Below are 22,148 nucleotides of genomic sequence, written 5' to 3' on the forward strand. Positions count from 1 at the left end.
AGAAATGACACCCGTAACTGAAATTGCACGATGGCTGACCAGGCTCACCTCTTTGTGCGTTGCACCTAGTTCCTCTTCTAACAAACTGCACCTTTCCAGAGCCACACGCAGCCGCTCTCTCACCTGGAACAGAAGGCGCCGCGTCACCGTTCATGTGTGTGTTCACGTGTGTTCACGTGTGTGTGTACGTCAGGGCCCCCTCACTGCACACGCATCCCGATACGCAGCTACGGCAGCGGAGCACCTTCAATGTCTCTCATTGATCTTAACATCAAGGAAATCCGCTTGTTAACAGCTTTCAATTCCAAGTTTGAGACAAAACATGTTACCTTTAATTCTACTACCCAGTTCTCAATTGCAAATTGATATACAGAATATAATAAATCTTGAGACATTTGTGCCAGCTAATACTTTTCAACTGGGGGCTTCCCAGGGGGCTCAGTGGTAAAGAATCTGCCTGACAGTACAGGAGAGCAGGTTCGATCCTTGAGTAGGGAAGATTCCCTGGCCGCCCACTCCAGTATTCTTGCCTGGAAAGTCCCATGAAGAGAGGAGCCTGGTGGGCTACAGTCCACAGGGTCGCAAAGACTCGAACACGACTGAGCATGTACACAGGCAACACTTTTTAACCATACAGACCTCTGTGACTTCTTACAGAAAAAACGTTACTTACAAGAATACAAGATGCTCAAAAGTCAGCTAGTTACACAAACACGTGCATCGTCCACCTAACCAGGCAGCAAGTGTACAAATCCAGGAGGGCCGGGAGGCTGGTACCTTCTCGTCCAGGGCCTTGTGGTGCTCGAACAGTGACTTCAGCGCCTTGAGCACCTCCACCTCGCTTGACACGCCGGCGGGGGACTGCGCCTGCCGCTTGACCACCGTCATCCGGAGGGACCGCTCGTGCCGGGAGACCAGGCACTCCAGATGCTCCAGCAGCAGCTGCAGGGCGGGGCCAGGGCAGCACCTTCAACCTCATGCTTAAATTCGGGGCCAATAACACCCTCAGCCTCACGCTATGGCCAAAACCGTGCTAAGCAAGTCGGAATCCCGCCAGTCCAGTCCAAAGTTAGAGTGGACTTCCCTGGTGGCCCAGTAGTTAAGACTCCACACTTCTGCAGGGGTCATGGGTTTAATCCCCATTCGGGGAGGTAAGATCCCACACAAAGTGAAGTGTGGACAAAAATCTGAGTTAAGAGAAACCCCCCTCAAATATACTAAAATTACATTAGCTCTCATCATACATTTGAAGCAAGGTATGAGAACCCTGAACTGATCCACCCTGGTCTGCTCAGTGGGAAGATGTGAAAAATGAGCTGAAAACCAGAGTTCAAAGACAGCAACGCGGAGCCCCGCAGTGAGCTCCGCGGGGCAAATGTCAACACGTGAGACCCCCCTACTGACCCTGGTGTTGTTCCTTTCTGCTTTCAGCTCAGCGATTTCCTCTTCTCTTTCAAGAAGCTGCTCCCTGCATACATTTAGTTCTTTAGTAAGTGCTGCGAACTCCTAGAAAACAGTTAAATGAGTAAGTAACTAAATGTTAACACAAATTAAAGAGACCGAGACTCTGAAGACTGACCCTGTCAAGCCTCATCAGGCTCCCTCCACACAAAGGATCTCCCCGCCCCTCCGGAGAAGAGGGGGTCCGCTGACCCCAAGACCACACAGTCCACCACAACTCAGACCAGCCTTCAGCCTCCACCTCGACCTGGCAGGCCCGCGACAGGGGAGAACCCGGAATCCAAGCCTGCCTTCTCCAGACCCAGGGAAGTCTGAGATGCTTTCCTAAACAATAAATCCTAACAACAAAGTGGATGAAGAGATCCTTAAACGACACACAGACAAGTGGCCTAGAACCCTGGGGAGAGCGAGGAAAAACATAAGGTCCACACTGCCGCCAGGCTCTGGAGCGCTCCCCTGGGAAAGGCTGACGGCACCCCAAGGCCAGTGTTAGCCTGACTCCACTGAAGTCACCTGTCATTCAATAAGCTGGGTAAAATGGTAAATTCATGCTATACGTATTTTATCACAATTTACATGCGTGTGCACACACACAGAACTCTTTGGAGACAAGGTGGCCCCTAAGAGCATCGATCAGCTGCAGAACGTGAACAGCCCTTCACACCAGGATTTCCGCGCAGACTGGCAAACACAAACCTCCAGTCCCGCTGGGAAGAAGCAATCCAGCGTGTCCTCACACCAGACAGACTCTGCCCACGTGGCACGGGCACTGAGCGTCATGGCTGGGAAGCGGGCAGGGAGGGGAGCCCCGGGGACTAGTCTCCTCTCCACGGCCCCCCAGGAGTGAGGGACAGATGCAGACGCTGTTCTCCGAGGGGGGGATGTCTACGGGAAGAGCAGGCTTTGGAGGGAGTGCTAAATGTCCAGTTTCAGACAAGCTTCAGCTCAGACGTACTCAGGCCTTCAAGCGGTAGTGTCAAGTCCAGGGCCCCCCAGCCTGGAGTCCTAGGGGACACAGGCCAAGGTGAGACCGAGCAGCAAGGCGCTGAGCGTGGGCAAGAGGAGCCGAGGTTTGAGCCCAGCGAGAAGCCACTGCTGGGAAAGGAGAGGTGCCGGCCGGGGAGGCTGGGGGAGGCCAGGAAGGAAGGTACCAGCTCAGGAGTCAGGAGCCCTGAGAGGAGCGGCCAGAGTCAACGGGTGCCTGGAGAGGAGTCCCTGACTGGTCAGGAGAGGCTCTGCTGAAGCGGAGGCCAACAGTGGCCAGGACCACAGCAGGTCAGCAGCCCCGGCAGGGCCGAAAGCCCAGTGGACAGACGATGGAGGGGAGGGCAGCGGGGAGCACACGCTCGCTCTCGGGAGGGACTCTGCAGTCAAGCGCTGAAGGCAATCAGGTTACAGGAGATGCAGGGTCAGGAGAGCCCTGATACAGGATGAGCTGACGACGGGGGTCCGGGGCAGGGTGGGAGCTGAGCGGGCAGAGGGCGCCTTTCCCGGGCGCACGGCTCACCCACGGTCAAGGTCAGATCCATGGGCCCAGATCCAGACAAACAGTGAGCTGGTGGGGGCGCTTTCTGGAAGTCCTGCTTTAATCTCTCCCGATTTCACTGAGAAAAACAGATGCCTCTGTGCTGAGAGGAAGGGCGGGTGAGACTCACTGTGGGGGGCGAGACTCACTGTGGGGGGCGGGAGGCAGCCATCATGGAGCAGGGCGGGACGCCTGGACCGTGGCAGTGGGCCTTCCAGTAGACTGCGGGCCGCGTGGACGGGGCACTGACGTGACAGGAGCAGGCTCCCCCCGGGTGAGAGAGGCGTGCCTGTGTGCCTGTGTGTGTGTGGGAAAGGCTGGAGAGGCTGTGATGGTAGTGGTCTGCAGCGTTGCCGTGGGGGAAGACAACTGGGGAGACGTGGAAGGCCGAGGGACCAGGCATCGTGGGGGGGTGTGGCGAGCAGGCCCCGGAGGTGCTGCTGTCTCCCCACTTCCACTCGCAGAGGACCCTTCCCCGCATTTTCCCACCAGCGCCCTTTTTTTTTTAACCCCTTCATCACCAGACGCAAGCCTTATCTTTTATACGCAGATTCCCCTAATAGCGCCAAACTGTCTTCATTCCCCTATGAAGAGGCTATCTAATTCCCATCATTTTGGCTAAATACAAGTGCTTCTTACAATGAATCCAACAGTTAAAACCGTTCTGTGAAATACCACTTTGAATACAGTAGAAGACAAATGTATAGGACTTCACAATTATTTTCACTCCTTAAAGAAAAACTCTTCTCTTTGCTCAAAAGAATTCAACTGAAAAAAAAGTATCAAAGCAAATTAAACTTAGGAGTTTAGATAAACATTAGACAGGAAATTCCAAACTTTAAGATTCCAAAAGCATGTTCATATGTGCACTGCATTTGTATTATTTTTGCAGAAAAAAAATTAGGAGAGCCTGAATAAATTCCAAATATGTGCAATAAATGATCTACACGATTTCCACGATAAGAACCTAATTGTCAGCATTCAATTTTTTTTCTCTTTAGAAAAAAAATGTTTGTTTAAAAAAAAACTGTAAGCCAGTTAAAACTGACATTCTATTTACTGTAATTAAAGTTTGAAGTTCACTCTTTGAAAGTGAACAGATATAACAATCATTGGAATATCTTCCGTTTAAAATGTAAGTCTTTACAATACAGATTTGCATTTCCATTTGACATTTTCTAGGATTGAGACCAGGGAAAATAACATCTAATCATTAACATCAGTTTTAAAAACCTGATTTCACATAATGTGTTAAAATGCCAATACTCATCATTTCTGGGTCTGGACAACAGGATCAGGTTACTCAAACCAGACATGACTGGTCAAAGTCCACAATCAAGCTGATTTTACAGTACGTCCTACAGATGGGATGCGACATTTGGCTTGGGAAGTGCCAACCCTGCTCTCTTCCCAGACACAGCAGGAGGACTCGGGTGGGGGGTGGGGTGGGGGCGGGGTGAGCGGCAGGGTCTGGTCAAAGTCCACCCTCATGGGGTCCCAAACCCTTCCGTCTCCTGCCCGCATCCCATGTGCTTCACCTGACCACCCTGTGTCACACACAGTTCTACACCTTCTAATCTCTAATCTCCATCAATAGTTCTATTTTTTAATTACTGATTATTTTTGCTAACCTGCTGAGAAAAGAATAAAGCTCCACTGGAGGCAAAAAGTGTATGTCCTCTTAGTAAAGGGACATGGAGTGTAACAAAGGACGGAAATGGGGTCTAATTCTTAGGAAACCAAAATGAACACCTGAAAACTGACTTGCAGAGCTCACTCAGATCATCTACCAGCCGCAGCTATTTGCCAGTCAGGTGTAAAACTAGATTAAATTCTGAATTCAAAGATAATTAGAGGCTTATATATTCAAATGAACCAGCAAATCACATATTTGAAACTCCAATGTATTGATTAAAAGTTGCTTAGAAAGGTTATGTGTAACTGTTTATATTGTGACCTAATGATGGGAGGATGACAGAGGGACACTTAGAAAGAAAAAGACCAACTTTACACGTGTGCAAAATATGAGTCACAAGTTCACTCAGTTCAGTTCAGTCGCTCAGTTGTGTCCGACTCTTTGCGACCCCATGAACCGCAGCACGCCAGGCCTCCCTGTTCATCACCAACTCCTGGAGTCCACCCAAACCCATGTCCATCAAGTCGGTGATGCCATCCAACCATCTCATCCTCTGTTGTCCCCTTCTCCTCCTGCCCTCAATCTTTCCCAGCATCAGGGTCTTTTCAAATGAGTCAGCTCTTCGCATCAGGTGGCCAAAGTATTGGAGTTTCAGCTTCAACATCAGTCCTTCCAATGAACACCCAGGACTGATCTCCTTTAGGATGGACTGGTTGGATCTCCTTGCAGTCCAAGGGACTCTCAAGAGTCTTCTCCAACGCCACAGTTCAAAAGCATCAATTCTTTAGTGCTCAGCTTTCTTCACAGTCCAACTCTCACATCCATACATGACCCCTGGAAAAACCATAGCCTTGACTAGAGTTGGCAAAGTAATGTCTCTGCTTTTTAATATGCTGTCTAGGTTGGTTATAACCTAGACATAACTTCCAAGGAGTAAGCATCTTTTAATTTCATGACTGCAATCACCATCTGCAGTGATTGCGGAGCCCAGAAAAATAAAGTCAGCTACTGTTTCCACTGTTTCCTCATCTATCTGCCATGAAGTGATGGGACCGGATGCCATGATCTTAGTTTTCTGAATGTTGAGCTTTAAGCCAACTTTTTCACTCTCCTCTTTCACTTTCATCAAGAGGCTCTTTAGTTCTTCACTTTCTGCCATAAGGGTGGTGTCATCTGCATATCTGAGGTTATTGATATTTCTCCCGGCAATCTTGATTCCAGCTTGTGCTTCTTCCAGCCCAGTGTTTCTCATGATGTACTCTGCATATAAGTTAAATAAGCAGGGTGACAATATACAGCCTAGACTTATTTAAAGTCATGAATGTGATAGCACTGGATTTTCAATCACTGATTATTTGCAAGCAGAGAAAAATGCATAAGCAGTTCAAAGGTCCCAATACATGTGATTTTTCTTATTTCTAAGAAGTGTTGTTGCTGTTTAGTTGCTCAGTCGTGTCTGACTTTGCAACCCCATGGACTGCAGCATGCCAGGCGTCCTTGTCCTTCACTATCTCCCAAAGTTTGTTCAAACTCATGCCCATTGAGTTGGTGATGCCATCCAACCATCTCATCATTTGTCGCCCCTTCTCCTACTGCCATCAATGCTTCCCAGCATCAGGGTCTTTTCCAACGAGTCGGCTCTTCGAATCAGGTGGCCAAAATATTGGAGCTTCAGTTTTGGCATCAGTCCTTTCAATGAATATTCAGGATTTCTAAGAATAGAGACTGACAAAATTTATGCTCATACATAGCATTTGGCAATTAAGTAATGGAGATTGTATAGTCTGAACCTAAAAAAACATGGTGCAGAGCAGTACTGCAATGTGATCTCAATTCAGTTAAAAGCAAACACAATCTTATACATATATACACACACACACACACACATATTTCTTATATATATATAAGAAATATATATATATTATATATATATATATATATATATATATATATATATATAAGAAATACAGATGGCTACCCACCAAACTGCTATGCAGATTATCCACTGTGGCTGGGAAAGTAGGCTGGAAATGGAAATTCTTTTTTATTTTCAATTACGTATGCACTCTCTTTGTATTAAGAAACAGAAAACAGGGACTTCCCTAGCGGTCCAGCTTTCGCTGCTGAGGGTTAGGGTTAGGGGGACACTAATATCCCACAAGCTCACGGCCACAGACAAATAGATAAATAAAGTAAAAGAATGGAATTAACAGCCCAACTTACACGCACACACACACACCAAAGGCCAATCCTCACTTCTTTTTTCCCTTTAAACAACACTAAACCTCAGGGCATGAGCAGAGCAGGGACTGCCGCGTGGCCATGACTCACCCGGACCCCCCTCCCAGGCCTGTGTCTCGGCCCCGCCCAGGCCCCTGCCCTCCCGGGGCCTCACTGCCCGGCTCCGCGCTCGCCCGCCCGCCCTCCGGGGACAGCTGACCCCGTCTTCCTGCTCTCTTCCCCTTGCCCTGGTCCCTTGTTCTCCACTCAGAACCGCTGTGCTCCAGGGGCTCCGTCCGAGGGCCCCTGTTCTCCCTACACACGCAGTGCCCATCTGACCTGTGTCAGGCCTCTACCCCCAGGCTGGGCAACTGTCCACCAGCCCCCTGCGCATCTGTCTTAAGGGTCTTCCTCATCTCCCTCCTGGCCCCGCCCCCAAGTGAGCCAGCTGCCGGGACTGCTGAGGCTGCCGACTGGCCCTCCACCCGAAGCTGCCAGACTGCATGCTGCCACCTCCTGGGCCTGGGCCACTGTGCCCTGTCCGCAAGAAACCCTGACCCGTCAGAAGTCACTGCCCGTCACCCCTTCCCTCCAACCTCTGGCAGCCACTCGTCTGCTTTGTCTCCAGTACTTGCTTGCTCTGGATGCCTCACACAGACCAACGTGCACGCTTGTCCTTGGGGGCCTGGTTTCCTCCATGCAGTGTAACGTTCTCAGGGTTCACACACGGCACCGTGCGGGCCACCGCTTCACTCATTTTCACGGCTGGACGATGATTCATCATGCGGGTGCAGCACGTTCTGTTCACCCACTCAACTGTTCGCGGACATCTGGGCTGCTCATGCTCTCTAACGATGAGGTTGGTACAGAAGTAATCACGGTTTTGGATCGTGAACGTTAAACCATTACAACTAGGCTCAAACACACCTTTATAAATCAAAATAGGAACGATTACAATCAACACATTTTTGCCAATGAGAAATAAGCTTGTTTACTCCTGTAGGGTAAAAATCCATGCTTTGGGATTCAACGAACTCTTGGAAAGCATTTTCTGCCTCCTGCTGGTTGTGGAAGCGTTCTGCCTGCAAAATGTTGTTGAGATGCCTGAAGAAGTGGCAGTCGGTTGGCGACAGGTCAGGTGAATAGGGTAGATGAAGCAACACTTCGCAGCCCAATTTGTTCAGCTTCTGAAGCGTTGGATGCCCAACGTGCAGCCAGGCACTGTGGTGGAGGGGAACTGGGCCCGTTCTGTTGACGGATGCCAGCTGCAGGGGTTGCAGTTTTAGGTGCATCTCATGGATCTGCTGAGCATACTGCTCAGAGGTAATCGTTTCGCCAGGATTCAGAAAGCTGCAGCGGATCAGATGGGCAGCAGACCACCAATCAGTGACCATGATCTTTTTTCAGTACAAGTTTGGCTTTGGGAAGTGCTTTTGAGCTTCTTATCAGTCCAATTGCTGAGCTGGTCTTTGCAAGTTGTATAAAACCCACTTTTCACCAGACGTCACAATCCGATTGAGAAATGGTTGTTGTTGTGAAGGATAAGAGAAGGCAACACTTCAAAATTTTTTTTTTTTTTAATTTTTTGTCAGCTCATGAGGCACCCACTTATCAAGACTTTTCACCTTTCCAATTTACTTCAAATGCCAAACAACCGTAGAATGGTCGACACTGACTTCAATGACTTCTCATGTAGTTATAAGAGGATCAGAGTCAATGATGCTCTGAGAGCATCTGGTCACTTCTGATGGCCGGCCACTGCGCTCATCTTCAAGGCTGTCGTCTCCTTTACAAGCCTCCTGAAGCAGCACTGAGAGCAGCAGTAATGGCAGCAGCCCTGAGGGGGCTTAGGGCAGAGCGCACACACATACTTTTGCAGCAGAGACAAAGGTGCACATGAGAAAAGTCTCCACTCCAGTGCCCTGTCTGCTCTTCCACACAACAGGTGATTACAGCTATGCGTTCCTTGCATGTGTATGTATATATGGATGCCAACAAATACATCCATTTCCCCTCCCTTTGCTCTAGTTAGGGACATAACCTAAAGATGTTTCCCCATCAGTCCATAAAGTTCTTTTCCTTTTTCATAGCTGCAATGACTGTATATACCAATGAATTGGTCACTTACCTTTGGTGCACTTGCTGATGGACATTTGTGTTTGTGCCGCCGATCTTCTGCTGTTACAAACAGCATGGCAACAAATGACCTTGCACATATGTCATTTTGCATGTGTGCCAAGTTTATCTGTAGGATAATCTGAGAAGTTCTGAGTCAAAGGACGTTTATTATTTTAATGGACACTGCTAAACGATTCCTCATGGGCCAGCAAGGTGTGAAAACATCTATTGTTCTGAAGCCCCGTCATCCTGGGTGTTATCAAACTCTGGTATCAATGTTTCTTTTTTGGATCCACCCTCCTCCTTTCTCACCCATCACACACGAGTCTCCAAAACCTTCTTCTGTGCTAGCCACTGGCTGCACGCCCGCCGCAGGCTGTGAGCAGGAGGCACCACGTTCCCGCAGCGCTCCCGCACTCCCCGGACCCTCTCCGGGGGGGGATTAGCTGACGTGTCTCTTACAAAAGAGGCTCAGCTTGTTGGCGAGGTTATTGTACTTCCTCATTTTCTCACTTGACCACGTGCAACATGAATGCCACTTTATCCTCATTTCGGTTACTGTTATTTTTCTTTGATCAAACACAAGTGAGGTTGGTCTGTTTTCACTTATCCTAATATATCTGGACGTTCCTCTACTGTTCTACAGAATGGCTTCTGACCACCTTCTCTTAAACGGAAACGCTCACTGGCAGGAGTACACACATCTGACTTACACGGTCTTTCAGTGCAGTCATGCCCAAGCACTCAGATAACAAAATATTTTACTGTAAACAAATGCTAAAAATTCACTTTATGTTACAATTAGGGTAGGTACTGATTTCTTAAACTCATGTGTTAAGGTAGCTTTTTAAATGAATGCAATTTTACGAGAAAACAAATTATAACTTAAACTATGGTAGGGGCTGGGGATGTGTGTTTACACAGAGATGATTCACTTGCCGTACAGCAGAAACTAACACACTGTGACGTGATTACGAGTCAGTAAAAAATGATGAATGAAAAATATCATGAGAGGAGCTGCCGGATCGCCCTGAGGTGCACACAGGAGCAGGCCTGCCGGCGTAGAGGGGGCACGCTAGCTCACTCTCAGTGTTCCCAGTGCCATAAACCACAGCATACTCAGTACACACTAGTTCTGCCTCTGTCATCTCTCTGGACATTCTGTACCTTACAGGGTTTGGAAGCCTTGACGAAAAAAAAGTAAAGATCACAGACGACTCTCACCACGCCCCCTGATGATGGGCAGCTCTGCACAGGTTCGGCCGGCGTGGCCTTTACAGTCCTGGGTAGATGAGGATGGCCTCACTGCTTTTTAAGCGTGAAACTTCACTTGCAAAAGGAAAAAGGCATTAATTTTGCTCAAATGTTACCATCATTTCTCCACTTAGAATCGTTGCCTTTTCTAACCTCCTCACGGTAATAAAGGACAGATTAAAATATTATGCTATTACAAAACAGTAAAAATAACCATAAACCTTTGATTATTTGGTTGGATATCCAAATTACTTATTATATATTACATATATAGTATACATGCCCAAATATAAGGCAATTTCAAGTACAAAGCAACTCCCCTAGCTTCCCATTAAGACAACTGCCAACCGGCCGGCCACTTTAACATACACTTTTAGGAAGGCAGGCTGAACAGTCAACTCTGACTCAGGCATGGTCCTGCATGTTTATGAAAATAGATAAAATGACTTACTCCAGTCGCACGCGAAGTTTCTGTGTCTAGCAAGCTCATATTCTACCTGCGGTCACATCGCATGGACTGAACACGCCTCTGAGAGACTTTGCGCTTTCCACTCTCTGCTGCGACCACGGCGGGTCACCCCTTGGGGAGCCATTTGGGAAACACGTGACACTGACCACCACGCATCTCATGTTAAGGCAACAATGTGGGCGCTGCACAGGGCTCCAGCTGCAGGACCCCAGGCGCTCACCGCTCCCTCGCCCCCACGGCCACGCTCCAGGGCCACTGGTGGTCCCGCCACAGCCTCCTGGCAATGGCACCGCCATGAAACACAGGCACATAAACGTCCGGAAGGGGTGGGAAGGACAGCATCCGAGCACCCTGAACCTGGAGAAGAAGCCGACACCACCTCGAAGGAAGGACCGCGCTTGGAGGAGCAGCCCCGCCCAGTGGTAAGGCGCCGTCAAGCCGCCCCCGCCCTGGGCACTGCTCCCGGGCTGCCCAGGAGGTCACAGCTTAGCAAGTCTCCACAAAGCTCTGTGGTTGCTCCAGGTTTTTCTGATTTACTCACAATTTTAGAATATTTCAGGCTTGTCATTAGCTGCCATAGTGCCTCAATTTTGCACCACCCCCCGAAAAAAAGCCACAATCAATTCTTTTACTTGGGTTTAAGCAGGAGAAGGGGGCAACAGAGGATGGGATGGCCTCACCAACTTAATGGACAGGAGTTTCAGCAAACTCCAGGAGACAGGGAAGGAGAGGGAAGCCTGGCATGCTGCAGTCCATGAGGTCGCAGAGTCGGACACAACTTAGCGACTGAAGAACAAAGCAGCACTCTGTGAAATTACTTTATGACTTTATTAAATGAGAATATCTGAGACACGTAGGCGCCTTCAGGCCCTGCCTTCCAGGGCCCTCACAGGTATCGGCAAACAGTTGCACAGAAAGGCTTATAAGACAGGACCTGCTCTGTTGCCCTGTGAGACTGCAATGTCGGCAGAAAGAGAAATTTCTACCACGTTCCCAGCAGGTACTACTGAAGAGCAGCTCTCTGACATGCAACAGCATCAGCAAACACTGCTCCCGACTGTGCTCTAGAGCGGCAACGTGACTCTGGCCAGCAGGGAACAGACACGGGGACCACAGCTGAACGCTCAAGCCTCAGCACGCAGGAGACCGAGGACGGCTGAGCGGGCCACTGTCCGGATACACCAGACGGAAGGCAGGGATCTCGGAGTGAATCAAAGGACGCGGGACAAAACCATAGCCCAAAGGGCTTTCTTAGGGAGTTCCTCCTGGGGCTCTAGTACACTCGGTCAGTAAAATACAAGTTTAAGAATGAGTAGCTTCAGAGGCTGCATGGCTACATTTATAGCATTTCCTGAAATTCTGCTGACAAGTCAAAGACACACAAACGCTTCAGTGTTTAAGGCCATATACCCAAGGCTGAAAGTAATAAGTACAACTGAACTTGAAAAAGGCTTTTGATTCTCTGTCATGCAGTTTTCTTAACAAGAATGACATTGGCTACTGGAAAACCACGGAGCTGACTGGTGGAAATGATACAGATAAAGGGTTTATTGTCCATACAGCGTCTCACTGCCCGCAGGGCCGCCCCTCAGCCTGGCGAGACCCTGTCCGCCCGTCAGGAGTCTCCCCCAGAGGCTGGCAGACGACCGGCTCTGCCCCTGGTCACCTCTTTCCTGGGCGCCACACTCACCAGGCCTTGGTCAGCGGGGTCTCCTCCCACCCCCACCCCGTGTCACAGCCACATGCTCTCCAGCTGCCTGACCGGGGCCTCGGGCCAGGCTGGACCACTCACCTCCTGGTTGAGGCTCTCCCAGGCCTCCTGCAACATTTTACTGCAGGGACCCTAGTCTACTCTGCGGAAGATGGAGTCCCCTCATTGTTGAAAACTCAGCCCCTGCGAAGAGCCGGGCACCACGCAGGTGTACAGGCGGTAGCTCTACATGGAGTCCGGAACACACCACTGCCGACAGCAACGGTCACCACTCTGTAACCTTCCTCATCTCCTGTGGGTCTGTGTATCCCTGTCCTGCAAACCTGTCTGACAGGAGTCCCCTGTTACAAGTTCTACCCTTTAATTTAACAAGAGGATACCTCAGAATGAATCAAAGGCCCAGGGACACAATCCTAACTGAAGCTACAATTATGTAACAATATAACCATGGGTATACAGTTTTTCCTCTGTGGCTCTACTAAGCTTAGTAGACAGAAACACAGCCTGAAGAATGAGTTGCCCTGTTAGTTCAGACAAATAATTTACTGAACAACAACAACAGTTTCTGAGGCACTATACTAAGTACACGTAAGGTTAAATATTAACGGCAATAACTTTATTTTCAATTAATGCTTTATAGTTTTCAAAATATTTTCATATATTTTATCAAATTTTATTCTCAGCCACCCAGTAAGGCACTCACAGTGACCTCCTTTTACAAATCAGAACACATAGGCCCAGGCAGGTTAGTGAAGTGCAAAGGTCACTGGGTTAATAAGTGGCTTGGAGGGGAGAACCGAGTACAGACGTTATGTTATCTGCAGGAGAAGATAACCGGGTGAGCACCAGAACCAAGCCCACAGGCAGCCCAAGCTGCCCTCACCTGCGCTGGGGGGCGCGGGGCGGGGGGCACGGTAAGGGGTCTGCAGACAGACGTCTCACGTGTGGTGAGCGCCGCCAACCCCTGCAGGTATCACAGCAGACGCTCCATGCGACTTCCCACCAAAGCTGCCTGTAACACTGGGAAACAGAGAACCCGTGTTCTGTAGACGACAAAACAGTCTCAGGAGTGAAACACCGTGGCTGAGATCGGGATGCTATTAAGCTGAGGACGTGAAACAGGTGCGGGGGGTGAAGAGAAGGAAAGACTGGATGGAAAAGAAAGAAACCACTCAACAGCAAGTGAAGAGGAAGGGACTGTCACAGCCAAGCAGGAACAACACCAGTATCCCCACAAGGAAAGCGGAAGGGCGGCCACACGCCCGCAGGAGACGATCTCGTGGTCTCTCCTGCTTCCTCACGCGTGGCCTTGGGATATGCCCACCCCTGCTGCTTCATCTGCTTTTTTCTTAAAGTTGAAGGCATTTTAAAAACTGGAGAAAAGATCAAAAGAATAAAAAGTCAAGCCAGCCCCAGGCAGCAGAGTCCATCATATCCTCCAGACGGGGCAGCCCCTGAGGCACAGCAGAAATCAGAGGTGTGAGGAGACCACCCAGGGCTGGCCTCGGCCGTGAGACAAACGTGGGGTTTTGAACAAGGGAGTGGGAAAGGCGTCCCAGGAGAAGGGACATGTGCAGCCACGGTGTGAGGCAGGGGAGCAGGCTGGACAGACTGGCTCAGCCAGGAAGGACAAGCGTTTATGGAGGGAAACGGTGTGGGAGCTGAAGGAAGCCGGGACGCGGGCCGGGAGCTGGCACCCCAACAAGGAGCTGAGCCTGGCCTCTGCTGCCGGGGAGGGCACTGCACACAGCCGAGGCTCGGCTCGCCCGGGAGCTGGGTGGGCTGGCAAGGAAGGGCAGGAGGCGCCCCGTGAGGCTCAGCACCCAGGGCCCACGCCGGGGAGCCAGGGAACGGAAGGAAAGAGCAGCAGTGTTAGCAAAGAGAAACCGAGACTGGGCCGCGTGGTCCTGGAGGGGAGAGCGGGCGGAACATGGAGGCGGGCAGCGGCGAGGCCGGGCGGCCGGCACAGCTCTGCACACAGGCCGCGGCCACGCACCGGCCGAGCCCAGGGCCTCGGCGCGTGATGCGTCCCGACCTCGGGGCTGAGGACACAGCCGTGCAGTCCCCTTCGACGGGGCACGCTGGCCCGCAGAGGTGGACCACCTGCACCTGTTACAGACGAGGGGCAGGAGGCCAGGATGCTCGTGTGTTCGCCAGACACGAGAGGAACACTTCTGTCCTAATGAAAATAATCATCACGCTGCCTGGGGGTGGCAACGGCTTCCTTTCCCTCAATGCTCTCCACAGAGGCTTTCCTAACGTGAAGAAACGGAACCTAACACCTGCCACTGGGCGAGGGAATTACACAAAGGTGGGGACACGAGCTCCCTCTAAATTACAGACGATGTTTAAAGGGACCATAAACGCGGATTACATGTATCAGTATGTCTATTATCATACAACTTCCAGTGAGATAACCTTAAGAGGAAGTTAACTGAAGCAACACCGGTAGAGTTTCCAAAGCACAGGAAAACACACATTCCAAGGCGACACCAAGGAATTTCACTTAAGGGAAATGAAACTGTTTGAGCAGCAAGATGAGGCATTAGCCTGAAGTTGCTCACTGAAGGTACACCAAAAAGAGTCTTACTTCCTGGCAGCACCGGGCCTTTTTAGTACAAATAGGCAAGTACTGGACGTCCAAGGTTTGGACAAAGCAGGCACAACCTATCAGCAGGAATGCGCTTTCAGGCAATCACTTCATTCATTGTTAAACTTTTTGGGGACGAAGAATTTCTATGGTTTGCACAAGAAAACAACCTTGGAATGTACATTCTTTCCAACTTAAACCCTTTGTTCTAACCACCCACCACCTTTTCCCCACATGGGCCTTTCGACTGCTCAGGTCATCAGCAGGCACCCTGCTACACACACCAAAAAGGCAACACGTCTCGATTGCGAAACTGTCTCCTGGAAATGGAGTGAAGGTCATCAGGAACAGGAAACAGAGAGAGAGAGAGAGAGAGACTGACAGGAGGAAGAAAACCCCAACCCTGATTTCAATCTCCATTCTCTGTACTCTCTGCTCTCTGGCGGGAGGTCAGGGCAGAGGAGAGCTGGACACGGCCGCCGTCCCTGAGACCTCCCGCCAGGAGGAGGCCGCGCCATCTGCCGCCAAAGCAACTGTTTTCTTCCACTGTCGGTACCCACGATCAGGTAGTTGCCGCCTGCCGTCTATTTTGGCCACGATCTCGTGGCCACGATCTCGGAGGCCCCACCCTCCAGCTGGGGGGTGCTCTGCCCTTGAGGAACAGCACGCAACCCGCAGGAGGAGCTGGAAGCACCAGCTGCCTGCTGTCCCGGCCTCTCCCGCAACTGGGGTCAGCGCAGAAGAGCCTCAAACTCACCCATCACGGGCCTAGAGCTCAGACTCCGGCCGGAAAGCCGCAAGCAGCGTCCAGAGGCGCGGCCATCTGCAGCTCCGGGCAGCGATGCGGGCAGTGCGGGTGTAGTGTCCGGATAGGCAGCCTCCCCAGAGCCTCGCACGGCAGCACGGGGCCCGAGGCCTCCAGGCCCGGCCCTCCCCGCTTCCCCAGGACACTGGAAGGTCGCAGGGGCTACACGGTAACTTACTTTCTGGGTAGATCACGCAGGTGGTCTGTCATTGAGCCCCCAGACGGAGCAGGCTCATTTCACTCACCACGGAGTTCACCCACGTTTCCCAGCAAGAAGTGTGAGGGCATGTTAAAGACGCCGCTGCCTCCCCGACAGCCCCCCTTGAGGATGCACTGGGGCAGGGACAGCTGCTGCACACACCGCACATCTTTCCCCAGCTTGCACCGTTTGCTCGCTTCCCTCTCTTCCCTGCCGGTCACAGCTGACCCCCCATTGTGGCCACCTTTCCTGGCACCCCTCAGCTTCAGCCTGTAGGCGGCCAGGCGGCGCTGGGGAGGCTCTGCGGAGGCTCAAGGCAGCCGCGCAGCCCGCAGGGAGGGCCCAGCCCTGTCCCAGCTCCTCGTGAGGCCTGACCTCCGAGGCACACGGACCCAACGGCGGCTCCCTCCACACAGGCAAAAACTAACACGTTTGAAACAATCCTCGCAGTCTCCCTCCCATCACTTGATGCCTGGCCCTTCTCACAAAACCTCCATCGGCACTCATGGCAGGAACCACACCCCCATCCAAGTGTGCCGGGACGCTCCCCGCCAGCGGCTGAAGGACTCAGACTTGGCCCGGCGGGGGGACGTCTGTGCCCAGCATCACCCCTCACTCCTTTGGCCCAGCCAGGGCCAGCCGTCGACCCTGCCCTCCACCACAGAAAAGGGCGGTGCAGGAACCAGAGAACACAGTCACGGGGCCAGAGGGAGCGGAAACCGCCCAGGGCTTCCCCCTCAGCCCCAGACCCCCGAGAGCGGTGGCCGTGGCGCGGGAGGCCCCTCGGAGACCCTCCAGAGACCGGCTTCTGTCCAGGACGCTTTGCGCTCAGGGGCGAGTTCCCCCTTACTCTACAGAGAAGCGAGCGGAGGTTCCAGGAGGTGACCTGGGGACGGAAGCAGGGCGGAAGGTGCGGGAGGGCTCTGCCGCGACCGCAGTCACGTCACGGGTGAGACAGAGGACGGGCTGCTCGTCCCGCCACGCGCGCCGCTCCAGGGCCACAGCTCCCGCCTCCTTCACTGGCGCAGCGGCCCGTCGGGCGTAGCCGGGGGGCGAGCAGGAGCCTCACCAGGTGCCGCCAGCCGGCTGGGCGACATGCGAGCTCCGGGGCTGCGGGCACGCGCTGCAGGGAGGCGTGTCTGCAGAACGCGATGAGGGACAGTGGACAAGCTCTAAAGAGAAACAGAAACGTCTAGACCCTAACCGTCTAATTCACCAAGGGAGAGAGCCGCAGGAAGCGTCAGACAGAATCAGACGAGACATCTAAGGAGAGCTGACCTCAAAGATTCTGGGCATTAGAGGAACCAAAGGCCAGCATCAGGAAATCACCAGGTCTGCACCACGGGGCCCTGCCAGGCGCTGTGCTGAGTGCCAGGGCAGAACAGCAGGGGCGGCGGGCTCCGCGGGGACCACTACAAGGCCCCGATTGCGGGCGCTGCCTGGCCGCCCACAGGCAGGGCGTGTGTGGAGGGGCCGGGGCTGAGCCCGCAGGGACGCAGAGACGCTCGGCGGAAGAAGCAAACCCTGGCCCTCCCCGGACCAGCCCCGCAGGCCCTGGGGGCACCCTGCCCACCCCATCTCCTCCTGTGGGAGAAGCCCTGGGGTCAGACTGCCTGGGGGCCAGCACTGTCCACCAGTGTGGTCTGCCAGCTCCCGGCACCTCTTCATCTATAAAATGGAGTACCTAAACACACCCTGCTTTCTATTAACAGTACTGTTTGAAGTATACTCTGTAGTATCATTACGAGTCTTCGCCGAGATAATTCATATAAAGAGGCTTAGAGGCTACTGTATATCACTTATAGTTGAAATTAAGGAGAAAAAAATAAAAAAAACACGGGAATTCCCTGGTGGGCCACTGGGTCAGACTCCAGGCTTCCACTGCAGAGGGCATGAGTGTCATCTGTGGTCCAGGAAACTAAGACCCCATGCCCTGCTTAGCACAGCCAAAAAAAAAGATACAAATGAACTTGTATACAAAACAGAAACAGACCCACAGACAAAGACGACAATCTCACGGTTACCAAGGGGGAAGACTCGGGATGGGCAGATTGGGAGTCTGTGACTCACACACACACTAGTACATGAGAAACAGACAACCAACAAGGGCCTCAGAAAAGCATAGGGAACTCTGTCCCGTAGTTTTAATAACCTGTGTGGGAAAAAACCTGAAAAAGAATACACACGTGTATGTGTAACCCAATCATTCTGCTGTACGCCTAAATTAACAGAACACTGTAAATCAACTGTACTTCAATTCTTAAAGGGTCAGAGGTAGTAACTGTTGGCTATTTCTCACCTAATCTCCCTCAACATGCATCCACACAGCCCTTAGACAACGCCTAACCCACGGCAGACATTAAGAACGGCTAAATGAAAAGGAACAGTTACTGTCCCTCTGCTGAGAATGCTGAAGGCTCACCTCTGCGAGCTGACCAACGAAGGCGACCAGGGAAGTCCCACCCACCGTGCCTGAGCAGGCTGCTTCCTGGGAAGTGCACCGCCTTGACTCTGACCTGGGTGGTGCACGCGTGCGCACACGTGTGTGTGTGTGTGTGCGCGCACGTGCGTGTGTGTTGATCTACCTGGACAGACAGGCCCAGGCCCGAGTGTCAGAGACCCATGCACATCTGCAGGCCTGCTGTAAACTCTTCCTCCAAGCCCCTGTCATCAGCTCGAGGAGAGAGACATGCTGTTTCTGTGTGAAACGCCTGCAGACAGCACGGGCAGGGGTGAAAGGCCAGTTGGCTGACAGGCGGAGGGAAAGGAGCTGAGCCACAAAACAGCAAAATAAAACTCTACACAGACCTTCTTCAGCCCTCTGCCCCAACTGGATTTCACATGCAGTCACAAATGAAGTCCTATTTTATGTTGTGATGTGCGTGAAAACAAATACCACATCAGACTATTCAAATGAATACTCAGACTACTGGAAACGCATCCCCAGCCATGTCGGTTTCCACTTTAGGGAACAGACACCCTGACCTTACCTGGCATTCATGCTTCCCGTGAACCCCTTTACAGGTGGGGAGGAGAGCAGGGGCCCGGCTTCTAACAGCACCTTCTGGTTTTGAGAGAGATTAACGGCTCCGAATATCAATCAGTCTCGAGCAGAACTCAAACTTCTATAAAGATGACTGGACAGCTTTCGCATGCCACTGCCTGAAGTCGATGTTCCTGCCACTGTTGGCAAAGGCTTCAGATTACACAAGCAGGGCAGATAATTGGCCCACGTGCAAAGCAGAAAACCTTGGAAATTCAAGGGAGACTGCAAGTTCCCAAGTTCATTTCCAGAGCAAAATGAAACCTCCCCACAGAATAAGAATGAGACAGCTAGCCAGGAGTAAGAACTCCCTGGGTGGACCTTCCTTGCCAAGGACCCATGATCCAAGCTGCCAAACTCAGCCAAGGACTCACTTTAGGCCACAGGGAAAACCTACAAAGTGGAAACATTTTGTCCGCATCTCTAATTAGCAACAGCAGGCAACAAACCTTCACTGTTTCCTTTCGGAGAGTGAGGGGGGCAGCGCTGCTCCCGGCCCTGCACAGGCAGAACCCAGGACAGCTCACGAGACAAGACGCGGCGCCTCGCCTGCAAAGGGCCGGTGGGACAGGAGACACCAGCTGCCTGAGAGTGCCTTTCCCTACAACTCTGAATTCTGAACCAAGTAAACACTGTATGTATTTGAGAAACATTAACTCCAAAAGAAAAATGCAAAGCCTAAAATTAAGAATAAACAAAAACAAATGAACCTAACTAACTATATCAAACTTTACTTGTGTGGTTCACGTTGCTTTAAAATCTGTTATTCTATCTATACATTCTTCAGATATGTTTATTCTAAGGCCCAAATCAATTGCAAAGAAACTCTAACGCTTCATACAGTAGGGTGATTGTAATAGTATGGTAATAAATGTTGAAAACATTTCGTGTGTATCAGAGGACAAAGAAAATAACGCTAATATCATGAGACATCAAAACTCAGTGTAAAATAAGAATAAACGTAAAATAAGCAGGAAGGCTCCATTTTAACTTGTTAAGGAAATAACAACATGAAATCCAGGGTTTTTAGTAAATGGGTATTTCTATCTAGCTCTGTCCCCAGAAGGACCTGAGAGACGCTAACCCGTGACAATGAGCGTACCTGGGCCCGGAGCTGAGCCTTAAACCCCTCCCCACAGAAAGGAACCAGGGCTTCTCAGAGGGACGAGCCTAGATCTGAGGCAGGAAAAACAAAGTGTGGGCCTGGGACAGGTTTTGTGCCAGAAAACAAGGAAACGTTCAGAGACTAGGGGCCTTGGCCCAGGGCCACAGGAGCCAATCCAAGGGGGTCAAGGTGCCCATCTCTGGAAAGATGATGACAGCAGACGAGCACGCCGGATAAACACCAAAGCCAGCGCCCACAGGGGCCGAGAGAGAAAGAACAGCGAGAGGCGCGCCCTAAGAGGCAAACCAGTGAATAAACGGAGGACTGAGCGTCGAGAAATCTCCACTCTGCAACTCTGAACGTAAGAAGTGAGGTGGCAGGAACACCAAGTGGTCGCTAGGGCCCTCGGAGGTCCCCGAGGAGCAGCAGGAAGTGCAGAGAGAGTCAAAGAGGGGTCTGAAATCACCGCCTCCACCCAGCGAGCCCACCCTCCGCCACGAGAGCGGGACCACTAGAAACCACTCCATCCCGAAGCGAAGCCAAAAGCAGGAGCAGGGAGGTAAGGCTGGGAGGCCAGGAGGAGCCACTAACCCTGTGGAGCTGGAGCTACACGTTATTTTTACTTTAAGGACTGTTTCCTCAGCGGAAATAAAACTGCTGCCGGAATACGAGCATTTTTGAGGAGTTTTACACACAGGGCAGAGCTGGTTCTTTAGAAGAGTTAGTTGCCAGATTTCTTAGCAGGAGCTAAGAGTTAGCAAGCAGAGAACAGGGTCAGAAGAATGGCCTCCTCTGAGAGAACTAATATACTCACAAAGAAAAAAACATCTGATGTGAGGACGACCTCTAACCCAGCGTGGCTGGGGCGGAATGGGGATGGGGACCTCCTTGGGTCAACCTGTGTGTGAAGACAGGGCCCAGATCTCACCAGCGGACGCCGGAGGCGGCTCCAAGAGTCAGGAAATCACAGGCCCGCAGTCCACCCACAGGAGGCGGGCGGTGTGCGCCAGGCCAGGACCCGGGAGTGCGCACGTCTCCCGGACCCGTACCCAGACTGGGACCCCAATCCGGCACAAGGGCTCTGTGGGAGCGGGGGGGCGGGGCTCAGGCCACCATCAGACGTGCAGAGAGGGGAGGGGCCGCCAAAAGGCCGGCGGGTGAGTGTGGGGTGCGGGTGAGTGTGGGGTGCGGGAGGAGGAGGGCCGTGCCCACAGCCCAGGGCCACCGTCGCACAGGACCCTGCGAGGTCACTGGGTCACAGTCGAGCCCAACAGTATAAAGGGCTTCAGAAACCACCCCCACTAGGAGTGAGCACGTCTCCTAAGGGGGCTTCTGCCCCCTCCTCCCCCCAAACACGCCCCACTGAGGCCACTGAAAGGGCACCCCTGAACTCAAGGGCGTCCCCAGAGCCCGCCTGGGCGAGGAGCACTCTCCGCACCAGCTGCCCCTCACTCGGACCCCGAGCTCGGTCCTCCCTGACTGACTCCCTCATTCGACCCACCTCGCTCCAGGCACTGAAAACGAACCCACAGTGGGGACAGGGGTTCATTCAACCTGCTGCGAACTCGCCCTTCTCACTTCAACCCTGGGCTGCCGACAACTCTGCCCCATGGGGGGTTCAGGGGTGGCCCTGCCTTGAGCCGCGACAGGGCCCCCGAGGCGCCCACCCCCTCCTGGCCCCCCTCCCACCCTCGCGGCTCTCCATCGCCGGGCGCAGTTGCCCTGCTCCTGGCTCAGCCCGACCTCTGCCGTCACCGGAGGACCTCAGTCCCGACGGGGCCTGGGGTCCTACATGCACCCAGCTCAGCAATCACAGACTCTGGGACAGAGTACAGTCTGCGGTCGCACCCGCAATTCACCCTGAACACGTTCTCTTTTTTTGGCTTTATCTACTGGAGTAATCTGAGATGTCTTTTTAAAACCTTGACTGTTGCCTTCAAGAAGGCTGTAAAATCACTGCGCTCAACTTTAAGAAAAAAAAATCTTCATTTTCAACCTTAAAGTGAAACTGG

At 52.1% G+C, this 22,148-nt stretch overlaps 1 protein-coding gene across 2 annotated transcripts in view; it reads right to left on the bottom strand.

The window, feature by feature from the left end:
• Nucleotides 1–22,148, bottom strand: part of PPFIA1 (PTPRF interacting protein alpha 1) — an 81,642-nt gene that overhangs the window by 48,632 nt on the left and 10,862 nt on the right. For both annotated transcript variants that reach the window (XM_061161534.1, XM_061161543.1), the window contains exons 3-5: nucleotides 1,405–1,506; nucleotides 778–942; nucleotides 49–123 (exon numbers count right to left, since the gene is read on the bottom strand). In XM_061161534.1, coding sequence (XP_061017517.1) covers nucleotides 49–123; nucleotides 778–942; nucleotides 1,405–1,506 — 342 coding nt within the window. The remainder of the gene's footprint in view (nucleotides 1–48; nucleotides 124–777; nucleotides 943–1,404; nucleotides 1,507–22,148) is intronic.

This window comes from Dama dama, chromosome 2 (genome assembly GCF_033118175.1).
Source record: "Dama dama isolate Ldn47 chromosome 2, ASM3311817v1, whole genome shotgun sequence".
NCBI classification, from domain to species: domain Eukaryota; kingdom Metazoa; phylum Chordata; class Mammalia; order Artiodactyla; family Cervidae; genus Dama; species Dama dama.